The sequence below is a fragment of the Halyomorpha halys genome, unplaced genomic scaffold (assembly GCF_000696795.3).
Source record: "Halyomorpha halys isolate HHAL.00 unplaced genomic scaffold, Hhal_1.1 Scaffold83.1, whole genome shotgun sequence".
In the NCBI taxonomy this organism is placed as follows: domain Eukaryota; kingdom Metazoa; phylum Arthropoda; class Insecta; order Hemiptera; family Pentatomidae; genus Halyomorpha; species Halyomorpha halys.
Window position 1 is genome coordinate 811,415 of NW_027115065.1, and position 13,177 is coordinate 824,591.

Below are 13,177 nucleotides of genomic sequence, written 5' to 3' on the forward strand. Positions count from 1 at the left end.
TCTTGCATCATACATTTTATTTATTTTTAATACCAGGGCAAGGTCATCCTTCGTCCTTTTATCGAAAATGTATTTAAGAAGGAATAGAAGATAATTAATTAACTTTTAATTAGTGATACCGTTTCTCCGATCAATTATTACAATTCTCATCTTTGGGCGGTAATTGGAACATTAATAAGAAATTGTTGTTGTTAGTAGGAGTTTATAAAAGGCAGACATTTTGTCTGGAGGAGCGTTCAGTCGAGTTCTAGAATCCAACGGAACATGATATACCAAGATGCTATCAAAGATGAAGATATCATTGACGGCTTAGATGTTAGATATCTTAAATTTTTCGGACTTTGGAAGATAATCAACGACTACAGAACTTCTGGGAAGAGAAATGTCGTTGTAAAATTACACCTTCTTTTAACAATTCTCGTATCAGTTCCTTATGTTTTCTTACAATATATGAGCTACTTCTTCATCGACGTCGATATGCAGAAGGCTACTTACCTAAATGTGAATACCCTCCCGGCAATCCAAGCTTGTTGCAAGGTATTGGTTTTGTGGACAAGGCTTGGCAGTATTTGCAAGCTTTCGGGGCTCATGAAGAAGGAGTTTATCGAGATATCAGAAGAGAACAAAGCAGCAGCTAGTGAAATATGTAAGAAGATAACTTACAAGTCGAATATACTTTACAAGACAGCCCTGTGCATGAATGCTGGATCGGCGGTTGTGTACTTGCTAAGTCCTGGAATTTCCGTGGATTACATCCTCTATCATACTGGAAACATGGCTGCTGTTACAACAGGCAGAAAAAAACATCTTGCTGCTTGGTATCCTCTTCCTTTTGACAACAGTCCATATTTCGAGATAGTTTTTGCCTTCGAAGCGCTACTCATTTCATGGGATGCGATTATTCTTGTCGTCTATATTTGTATGTATTATCAAATTTTAACCTGTCTTTACGTTCAGTTTACTTTACTCGGCCTTCAGATGTCATCACTAAAGAACGAGAACATTAAAAAGAAAGATAATATAATTAAGAAGGCGGACAGAACTACTTATGACAAACTATACAGAGCTTTAGAAAGCCATAAGGAACTCTTGAGGTATTTATAGTCTTAAATAAGTTAAAACAGTTGATGTAAATTAACAATACTTGATAATGATATCTCCTATAGGGCCCACAAAATAAAATACTTCTAACAGTAAACGAGACCGGTGGAAAAAAATTATTCCACTTACAATTATATCAGTTATTTCATCCCAATATTTGATTAATATAATGAAAACTATGTATAATTAATAGTCAAAATTGATGTGTCTGCCAAGTATAGGTAGGAGGAATAAAAATTGGTGGCTGTTTCAAAACCTTAAAAAAATACTAATTTTTCATTCGGAGCTCTATATCTTGAAACTAACAACACAAGAAAACCTAAAAGGACATCATTTAAAGTAGAAAATTTCATATTTAAGCCCTCTTACGCTATTTTAATGAGTATAAAGGAGGTTACAAAAATTTTAATAATATCTTCTAAACTGATCTTAAAGACTATGCTATTTAACAGTGATTTTACGAGTTACAGTCAGAAAAAGGAAATTTTTTGCGATCACAAGAATGTGATTACTCGTTTGTAAAAAGTAGCACTCATATTATAGTCAAAGATCCCAAGAGGTGTAAAAAGTCTGTTATTTCACCCCAATTTATGAATACTTTAATGAAAACTATGTATAGTTAGTAGTTAAAATTGATGAGTCTGCCAAATATAGGTAGGGGAAGTGAAAAATGGTGGCTGTTGCAAAACTTTTAAAAAAACTAATTTTTAGTTCCATATGTTTAAAAATATAGCATGTTAGAGTATAGTTATAGGTAGCTCCAGAGCCCTGTTTCATAATAATGTACAAACTAATACTATTAGTCTTGTAGATTTATCTTAATTCAATTACACTGACTTGTACAATAGTAACTTGTACTTTAGTATTTTTTAATTCCTGAAATATCACTAATAGTCATCCCTATCATGAAAAAAATAAGTATTAGTATTATTACCACACTAGTTTCTACACTTGTACAATGAACTAATACTATTAGCTTTTATTATGAAACAGGCGCCTAGTGTTGAACTACCTATAACACTGAAAACCTGAACTGAAAATTGCTAAAATATGATCCACAGCATAGCTTACGTTCAATAGTTCTCGAGATAAGGTTTTTTAATATGCAACATTTCATAACGAAAAATACCTAATGATTTGAATTTATTTTGGGAATTTATATCTCAAGAACAATTACACGTACAGATATCTGCCAGGACTCAAATTAAAACAAGTTTAATGTACTTTAAAGTATTTAGTGACGTTTATCTTTAAAAGGAATATTTTTCATGATATTCAACAAAATAAATTCACAAAATGTTGATTTATAGTTGTTTGAGAAAACGTACAGATGACAGCTAGCACTCAAATTAAATCTAGTTTAATAAAATATTTTTCTTCGTAGAAGCAGTAGTTTTCATAATATTTACAAATGTAAATAAATCTTTATTTAATGTAAATTTACTATAATATTCTAATATAATATTTTTTTAAAAATTGTTTATTTAATGTAATTTACAACTGTACAAAATAATACAATAGGTAAATATTTTGTATGTTTCATATACACTTGAAAATCTTGGGAAGGAACCACCCATTGGTGGTACTTCAAACATTACTTTAAATTAGAAGGTCCCGTGGCCATCTTCTTTTCAGACGCCTCAGAGGATTATCAGGGATTGTTAAGGATGAAAGATTAAGGATTAATGGGTTAGGATGGTTAAGGAGTTTGGAATGAAAAGACCCATATCTGTTTTGGGTCAAATTTGCAACGAATGGGATGTTAAGGTCTGTGTGACTAATATAATATAATATAATAGTAGAATATAATTTACTAAGTTGTTGAGTCTACCAAGTACAATTAGGGGGTATAAAAAATGTTTGCAGCTGTTTCAAAACGAATAAAAAATAAATGATTTCGGTGCTGCATCGTTAAAAATACTGACAGTAGAACATCATTTAAAGTAGAGTAAATTTATTGGTGAAATCGCTCATATACCTATTTTTTTTTTAATACTTTGTATTTATTGATAGATATTACATTCTGCCACACAGTTGTGGGCAATAGGTAATAGTGATGAAATGAATGAACAATAATGACAATAACAAAATGAACATAACATATACTTATTAGCTTACAAATAAAATAAAGTTTAATGTACTATAAGGTAGTTTATAATGTTCATTCGTTGTAGGAATAGTAAGTACTTTTTATATGATATTTCCATATGAATTTTTTTTCTGAATAATTATTAATCAATTTATTTTAGCAAACATCATGAAAACTACTACTACTACTACAAAAATAAACGTCATAAACTACTTTATAACACGTTGAACAAACTTTAATGTGAGTGCTAATAGACATCTGTACGTCTAATGGTTTCTGAGGTGTAAATTTCCCAAATAAAATTTACTAATAAACATCTGAACGTCCCAAGATATAGATTTCTCAAAATAAATTAAGTAACGACTGACATTTTTATAAATGTTTTCTTTTAAAAGGCTATATCCCAGGAACTATTGGGCGTAAACAACTCCGTTAGGGCTCATATTTAAGTAAATTTACTTGATGTTTTATTAGATTTTCCAATATTGTTGTTATTTTTAAATCTATTGAGCTCTGAATGAATTTTTTTTAACGGTTTAATACAGCCACCATTTTTTATTCACTCCAACTATAATTAGCAGACTCACCAATTTTGACTAGCAATACATAGTTTTTATTTAATTAATCAGAAATCAGAGTGAAATAACTTTTTTTTTCCTTTTGAGTTCTTGAAATGCTTCTATTACACAATGATTTATTATTTGAATAATTATTTTATTATATCGGTAAATGACAAATAATAAAATATGTACTGTGTACCAAACTACGTACTTTTAATTTTATAACCTCAACATTTAGAGTTTTAGAAGTTAATTTTTTTTTAGTTGATTACGAAGGTCAATTGTTGAAAGGTCCAATGTATTGTATGTTTGCTATATAATTTTTATTTATTTTTTAAATTAAAAATTTGAATCCCAATCCCTCCATTCCCACATCACCACCCACGAAGAATGGTGGCAAAACTGGAGGATTAAAATAAATTCCAATAAATCACAGCAAATCACATTTATCCTTTGTCGTAAACCTTCGTCTTGCCCTACAGTATCTGTTAATAATACCCCACTCATTTCTGTTGAACAGATCCGTTACTTAGGACTAAATCTGGACAAAAGACTGACATAGAATCCACACACAAGACTTAAAATACAGGAAACAGCTCGTCGGTTCCGACTATTACAGCACTTACTAGACAAACGGTCCAAACTTCCAATCCATTACAAAAGACTGATCTACATGACAATAATAAGGCCTATCTGGACATACGGAGTTGAACTATGGGGCTCCACTAAACCATCGAATTCCTTCCGAATCCAATCCTTATAGTCCAAAATCCTTCGTAAAATCCTTAATGCTCCTTACTTTGTTACAAATCAAATCATCCATCACGACCTCGATGTCCCCTATGTTGCCGATTTGACCAGAACCAGCTACCAATCCTTCCATAATAAACTTCCCAACCACCCAAACCAACTCGTTTCTAACCTGGCTTCTCCTTCACTAATTAATAATCCTCCTAGGCGTCTGAAAAGAAGATGGCCTCGAGATCTTCTCCTTTAGAAATGTTTTTGGAGTTCTATCATTGGGTAGGTTCTCCACATGTTTTTAGCATGTCATAATATCACTTACAGCAAATTTACTTGATGTGTATATATGTATACAGTTCTAAATATCAATAAAAAAAAAAAAAATTAGTGCTAAATACTGGGTATTTTGCCTCCGACTTCATAAATGATCGAGATATAACCGTATTAACCAGCTAATTGTACAAAAAAACTAACATTTAAAACGAAGAGGAGAACGGTAATGTAATTTCGAGAATCAACTTCAAATGGCCTGTAACTTCATTGCCAAATCTCAAAATAATCTGTCTGGTAGTTTTTGAAAATATACAGGAACGGTGTACTGTGATCGACCTTCTTTTATTTTGTTTTTTCAAAAATTGTTTTTAGATTTTTTTTTTTTTTATAAAATCTAGTTTCAGATTCCATGTATCTTGAAACATTAGATCTCAAAGTTTATAATTAATGAAGATAATAAAGTGTTATAGTATAAAACAATAAATATTATGTTCAATAATAAACTAAAGCTGAGTCCAATTTTTTTTTTTGGACAATATTATGAGGAAGTTTTACCTTAAGACTGAAAATGTTATCTTCTATCTTCATCAATAGCCGAGATATGGCCGTGGTAAAAGTTAATAATAATAAAAAAAAATAACATTTTAAACGAAAAGAAGTTTCGAGGACCCTCTTTGAGAGACCTTTACCTTCGGTGCACAAATCTCATTGAAATCTGCCTGGCACTTTTGGAAAATAGTCGGGGACGGCATGGCAAAAAAAATCTATTATTTTTTAAAAATTCGAATACAGGATTCTAGGGTCTCTTGAATTATAAAAAATTTGAGATTTTTTGGCCAAATACAAAGGGTCATTATTGAAAATAGAAAACAAAAAACCCTAACAAAACCTTTTTAAATTAATTATTTTCTAAAAGCTACTAAAATAAATTTAAAAAAATTATTTATTAAAACAGTATAAAAATAGTAATATTAAATTTATAAAATAAAAATTAAGTAAATAAAAGCACTTAAATGATTTCAAGTTAAAATTATTTTTAAAAATAGAATTTTATAATTGATAAATTGGTTTTAACGTTTTCTCCTACAAAAATAAAAAAATTGAGAATTGTTTGTTAAGCGTTCAAATCATTAGCAATTATCATTATAATTATTGTAATCATTAAAATCATTAAATAGAAAAAAATATTTATCTAAGGTAACTAATGCCCTATTTTTGCCCATTCAATTCATGATTCATGATTGTATTTGTTGTTTATAATTTGTCTATTCATTTATATTTATCTTTTTCATTAAATTTGTTCCTTTTTTTTATATATATATACTTTACATTTATAGTAGCTTGTTTTGATTTAGTCTTGATAGCCTCCTAAAGAGTGGGGGAAACGTTGGTTACAATTTGTTTTCTGCTATATTGTGTTCCTTTTTTGATTTCCTCCCTTGCTATCTTCCTAACATCAACAAATATTTAAGAAAATTGGAATTGACAGAAGTGAAACTATTTATTTTCAATGTTTAAATACACTAAGTAAATTTTAATTTTTTTCAGTTATACGAACGAATTGAAAACAGTTTACAACCCTTTAGTGACAATGATTCTAGGTATTGGAATATTTGTCCTGATTATGTCAGTTTTCCAGTTTTTATTCGTAAGTATCTTATATTATGGTTTATATATAATATATTCTTGATATATAATATTTTATTATCTGAAAACATATTTTAGAGTAAAACGGGAGATATAATGGTGATAATCAAGTCTCTTCAATTTTTGGGCTTTCATGGCCTTGAAGTTTCCATGTTCTGTTTCGGATCTTCAGCTATTGAAAGTGCAGTAAGATTTCTTGTCTTATGTCTTATATTATAATTGCTAACAAATAATTTTTATAAATAGAAAACAAATATTTCAATGTTTTTCAATTTATATATTTCCCATTTGACTAAATATCTTAAAAGAAATCATGTTTCTCTTTTTGGATTGAAACTAATGCACAAATTGAATTAATCGAAACTAACTCCTAGTTATGTTCGAGAAATACGGGAATGATTATTTTAAAAAAGCTTTTGGGTTGTAAAATAAAGTGATTTCTATAAAAACTTCATATTCTTGTAAATATTTTTAATCAATTATATATGACCCCTTTTTGATCTATTACATGTTGCCATCTTTCAGGTAATTTTTTAATTCCATTTTTCCAGAACTTATCAAATGTTTGCGCAGTGAACTCCTTAATTTGCGTTTTGTAGTCCTCAAGTGAATTAAAGTGTTAAGAGAGTGTTGAAGGGCCCGAAATATGTGAAAATCTGTTGGGCAAGATCTACTGAATAGGGTGGGGTATCACATCCAGCCTAACTCCAATAATTTCGAAAACGAGCGTTATCGTGATCGAAAACTATGCCTTTGCGATTAGCCAATGCTGGACACTTTCGCTCAACTTTACGCTTGGATGAGATATGTTAAGCGTTTCTGCGATATCCCGTGTCGTAGAGTGAGGGTTGTCTGTGCCCAATGCTTGAATTTGGCCATCATCAACAGTTGAAGGACGACCCGAGCGCTTTGCGTCTTCCAAGTCATACTTTCAGTTTCTGAGCCGAGCAAACCACTTACGGACGGTGCTTTCTCCTAAGGCATCATCGCCAAACACGCTGAAAATTTTGTTAACCGTCTGTGAAGCGGATTTTTTTTTTCAGAAATAACAAAATCATTAAATAACGAAAATGAATTTTTTTCTCTCTTCCTTCTTTGAGCAAGCAAAATACCACTTAAAGATAAGGAATCTCGGTTGAAACTGATGCATAAAAGCACCTTAACTAATAATTTTTTAGAATTTGTAAACATTATTGTCCAAATAAATATAATTTTAATTTTTAATAGAGGATTAAATTGAAATATTGAAAATCGCTACGAACTTATTTTACAACCCAATTTATCTCTGGTAGTATTAAACGTAAATAGCTCTATTAGGATTCATATATTATAGAATTTACTTTACTTTAAATGATGTTTTATTATGTTTTCTAATATTGTAGATAGTTTTAAAGATAAAGAGCTCAGAATGAAAAAAAAAATTTTTAACTCCTACCCATACCTGGCAAACTTATTAATTTTGACTAGTAATTATACATAGTTTTGATTAAAGTAATAAAAAATTGAGGTGAAATAATTGCCTTTTTTTTTTGTCTTGGGGCTCTTGTACTATAAACATTGTAGCGTAAATGAAATTTTTACTTTTTTTTTTTTTTTGTTTTTGATAGATTTATTTATTGATACTTTAGATATTACAATCTGCCACCCAGTTGTGGGCAATAGGTAATAGTGATGAATGATCTCATACATAAAATAAAATAAATAAAAAAACAAACAAATAAAAACAACTCTCTGAAAATATATACAAACAAAAGAATAAGCAAGATGAACATAATCAAACTATCTGTATGAAAAATAAATAAATAAAATAACATAATGATAAAATAATATATACCATATTTACACTATCGACCTGAGGATCCCTGAGCCCGCTCTACCCCCCACGTGTGAGGGGTAGAGCAGAGCTCAAGAGATCCCAGCGCATCCCTCTCGCCGCATCACTGGTAATGAGCCAGTGGAGGCTGAGCAAGTGCGCTAAAGCCGCAAACACTCAACTTGAGTAAAGAATCTGACCATTGCCAGAACTCCAATTGTCCATTTTTTATTTTAATAAATATCTTGGCCACTACCGTTTCAACCTTCTAGGTGGGCTGTAGGGATGGGTGGAACAAGATAAAGTTAGAACCAAAGGATTAGGATGGTTGGAAAGGTTTATATGGAATTTTGAGAATTAGAATTTTTTTACTTTGATATTTCTCTTAACAATATAAATCGTATATAAATAAGTGAAAGGAATAAACTAACGCCTAAACTCTATTAGTTAACTGTATAAACCATTTTATTGATAAGATATATAAGAACTCTTACACTGAGCAGGATGGTATGTCCTGCCATTTCATCCATCTTTTGCTATTGAAATAGATAGTGACCATAATCTTTTCATGTAATCCACAGAGTTCTGAGCTAGACTTCGCCATCTACAGCAGTTATTGGTACGAGGGAGATAATAGGTTCAAGATGGCCGTGCAGATGGTCACGATGAGAGCGAAGAAAGGCATGACTCTTACAGCAATCAGGATGTTGCCTATAAACTTAGAAACAATGGTGTCTGTAAGTATAATAATAATAATAATAATAATAATAATAATAATACTTGGCGCGACAGACCATGAAGGTGCAAGGCTTCGCGCGATGTACTTGGGAAATATATAAGAAGATGGTCAGGGTTGTAGTCAAAGGAGAAACAAAAATAGCTTACAACTATTTATTTTCCGACGTTTCGCCCCACTTTGCAGGGCTTCATCAGGGCTAAAATGATACAATGATAAGAATAAAAATACAAAGATAAGAATAAAAATAAGTAACAATGGCAAGAGTAAATTTTTTTTATAAAAATACGTAAAATATAAATTTAAAAAAGTACAAGAGATGTACATAAAACAAAAACAATACGGGGAAGGAAAAAAAATAGAGATTAAATATACGTAATGAAGGAATAATTATAAATAAAAAAATAAATAAATAATTAGGAAATTCATTGAGCGTTTCCTGACGTGTTTTTTTCATAGGGTCGATTCGTCACTCCCACGCCTATTTTTGTGAGTGCCACCCATTGGCTAAAGGGCCTCAAAAATGCCCGGGGGGAGGTTGTCAGTGAATTTCGCATATTTTTATGCTTGAAAAAAGCCCGAGTGGGACCGTTGCTGGAACTAGCAACCTTTGAGTTGGTGACAGGCGCGTTGCCATGCTGGTATCGTCTGTGAGTATAAATTATGGAAATAATAATGTTTTAGGATGTCCCATAAGATTCTTTCTTTTTTTATGCGAAATAAATAGATGATATTGTTATTGATGATTTGATGATCATTTACTGTGTTATGTACGAACCGTCCGCTATCTTGGGGTACATCTGGACAAACGACTGACTTGGAATCCTCATACAAGACTGAAAAGACATGAAACTCGTCGATTCCGCCTATAACAACATTTACCAGACAAACGGTCTGAACTTCCAATTCATTACAAAAGACTGATCTACATGACTGTAATAAGGCCAATCTAGACATACGGAGTTGAGCTTTGGGGCTACACTAAACCTTCAAATTCCTCTCGCATCCAATCCTCAATGCTCTTTAATTTGTTACCAATAAAATCATCCATAAATATCTTAATGTTTCATATGTAACCTATAGGACCCACTAGTGTCTTTCGTTGCTTCTTCTTCCATTCCTGATAATCCTCTCGAAGGCCTGAAAATAAGACGCCCTCGAGACCTAATGTTAAGATATAATAGGAGTACTACTAATGGAGAGTTTCATCACAAATGTTTTAAGCTTATGACGTTTACTTCTATTTTTAGCTTGAATACGCTAAAAAGATTTTTTGTTTTGGTATATACATGGAATGATACAACGTTTTGCAGTAAATAATTTGAAGAATTACCTGATTATATTGTCAATTTTACATTATTTTATAATTTCTCGTTGTCTAATTTAAGAAGTGTAGCATATGGAATTGAGCTCTGGGGCTCCACCAAACCATCAAATTCTTCCCGCATCCAATCCTTACAATCCAAAATCCTACGTAAAATCCTTTATGCTCCTTATTACGTCACAATTAAACTCATTCATAAAGACCTTAACATCCCATTCGTTGCAGATTTGACCCAAACCAGATATGCGTCTTTTTATTCTAAACTCCTGAACCATCCTAACCCATTAATTCTTAATCTTTCATCCTTAACAATCCCTGATAATCCTCCGAGGCGTCTGAAAAGAAGATGGCCTCGAGACTTTATATTGTAAAAATATTTTTAGAGTGCTACCATTGGGTAGTTTCTCTACATACTTGTACCATACCATTATGATTTCCTCAAATTTACTTTTATTTATGTAGAATTCTAAATATCAATAAATAAATTTAAAAAAAAAATTAGAATATAAGAAGTTATATGTGAAATGGGCAATTAGCCTGCAAATAAGATTTTAAAAACAAGACATCAATATTTAACGTTGTCTTCTTGAAAATGGTCTGAGGGCCGAAACGTTGGAGAGCTTTTGAGACTAAAAGTTGAGAGTAATTTTGATCGAAACTGTTTATGTTAATAATGAAATAAACCACTCTCAAACAATCATTATAATTAATTATTAATTAGAATTCATGTCTCATGACAGATATTTAAGAAACAAAAACGTATTTTTTGCCTTAAATTCTTCACAAATCCCCAGATTTTTCAGTTCTGAGATTGAAAGTTTTAGGAAACGTTGGGGAAATGTATAGAAAGTGAGTTCAAATATTTTGAATATAAATGTTTTTATTTCATAAAATTGTTTTACTAAATCATCTTTGAAAACTGACGTTGCATATGAAACAATCTAATATATTTATCTTTATTAAAGTGTCAGGATATTATTTGAAAATTCTTTTAAAAAAAAATCTTGAGTCTCTTAAGCATCAGTTAATTACACAGGTCTAAAAAAAACAATATTTAAAAATTTGTATTTGATAATTTTGACTGATCTTTGTTTTTTGGAGTGCCGAAACCGAAAATGGACTATGTTTTCTCCCATGATGTACAGATGTTTTGATAATTAATGTTAAGTAATATTATTTTTTCTAGCTAATAAATAATAAAATCTTACATTAGAAAATTTGAATTTGAGATATAAAACAAATTATTTATTATTGTTATATATGTATATTATTAGTATTACCTCAACACAATTAGTTTTAGTGTCATTCTGGCTAACACTCTAGAGAGGAGTTTCTTAATGTTAGATTTGACCATCAGAGGGTGTTAGTTTAGCTGTATTAATTTTTATAAACATTTTGGTTTGTTGTGGTTTCATGATATTTGTGATGTTGCTAAAAGATCCTATAATTATATAGAAAAAATAATGAAACTAGAAACGAAGAATACATTTATAATTCAAAATACACTAGAATCCATGTTCGATTATTATTTAATTTATAAAGGTTATTTAATTTTCTGAAATTTCTTGCATCATACATTTTATTTATTTTTAATACCAGGGCAAGGTCATCCTTCGTCCTTTTATCGAAAATGTATTTAAGAAGGAATAGAAGATAATTAATTAACTTTTAATTAGTGATACCGTTTCTCCGATCAATTATTACAATTCTCATCTTTGGGCGGTAATTGGAACATTAATAAGAAATTGTTGTTGTTAGTAGGAGTTTATAAAAGGCAGACATTTTGTCTGGAGGAGCGTTCAGTCGAGTTCTAGAATCCAACGGAACATGATATACCAAGATGCTATCAAAGATGAAGATATCATTGACGGCTTAGATGTTAGATATCTTAAATTTTTCGGACTTTGGAAGATAATCAACGACTACAGAACTTCTGGGAAGAGAAATGTCGTTGTAAAATTACACCTTCTTTTAACAATTCTCGTATCAGTTCCTTATGTTTTCTTACAATATATGAGCTACTTCTTCATCGACGTCGATATGCAGAAGGCTACTTACCTAAATGTGAATACCCTCCCGGCAATCCAAGCTTGTTGCAAGGTATTGGTTTTGTGGACAAGGCTTGGCAGTATTTGCAAGCTTTCGGGGCTCATGAAGAAGGAGTTTATCGAGATATCAGAAGAGAACAAAGCAGCAGCTAGTGAAATATGTAAGAAGATAACTTACAAGTCGAATATACTTTACAAGACAGCCCTGTGCATGAATGCTGGATCGGCGGTTGTGTACTTGCTAAGTCCTGGAATTTCCGTGGATTACATCCTCTATCATACTGGAAACATGGCTGCTGTTACAACAGGCAGAAAAAAACATCTTGCTGCTTGGTATCCTCTTCCTTTTGACAACAGTCCATATTTCGAGATAGTTTTTGCCTTCGAAGCGCTACTCATTTCATGGGATGCGATTATTCTTGTCGTCTATATTTGTATGTATTATCAAATTTTAACCTGTCTTTACGTTCAGTTTACTTTACTCGGCCTTCAGATGTCATCACTAAAGAACGAGAACATTAAAAAGAAAGATAATATAATTAAGAAGGCGGACAGAACTACTTATGACAAACTATACAGAGCTTTAGAAAGCCATAAGGAACTCTTGAGGTATTTATAGTCTTAAATAAGTTAAAACAGTTGATGTAAATTAACAATACTTGATAATGATATCTCCTATAGGGCCCACAAAATAAAATACTTCTAACAGTAAACGAGACCGGTGGAAAAAAATTATTCCACTTACAATTATATCAGTTATTTCATCCCAATATTTGATTAATATAATGAAAACTATGTATAATTAATAGTCAAAATTGATGTGTCTGCCAAGTATAGGTAGG

General features: G+C 31.0%; 1 protein-coding gene across 1 annotated transcript in view; it reads left to right on the plus strand.

Moving 5' to 3' along the window:
• The first annotated feature begins 245 nt into the window (after nucleotides 1-245).
• Nucleotides 246-13,177, plus strand: part of LOC136796945 (odorant receptor 82a-like) — a 14,646-nt gene continuing 1,714 nt past the window's right edge. Inside the window, exons 1-4 of the mRNA XM_067052153.1 lie at nucleotides 246-1,094; nucleotides 6,316-6,415; nucleotides 6,493-6,600; nucleotides 8,809-8,964. Of these exons, the coding sequence (XP_066908254.1) occupies nucleotides 265-1,094; nucleotides 6,316-6,415; nucleotides 6,493-6,600; nucleotides 8,809-8,964 (1,194 nt within the window). The 5' untranslated portion in view covers nucleotides 246-264. The remainder of the gene's footprint in view (nucleotides 1,095-6,315; nucleotides 6,416-6,492; nucleotides 6,601-8,808; nucleotides 8,965-13,177) is intronic.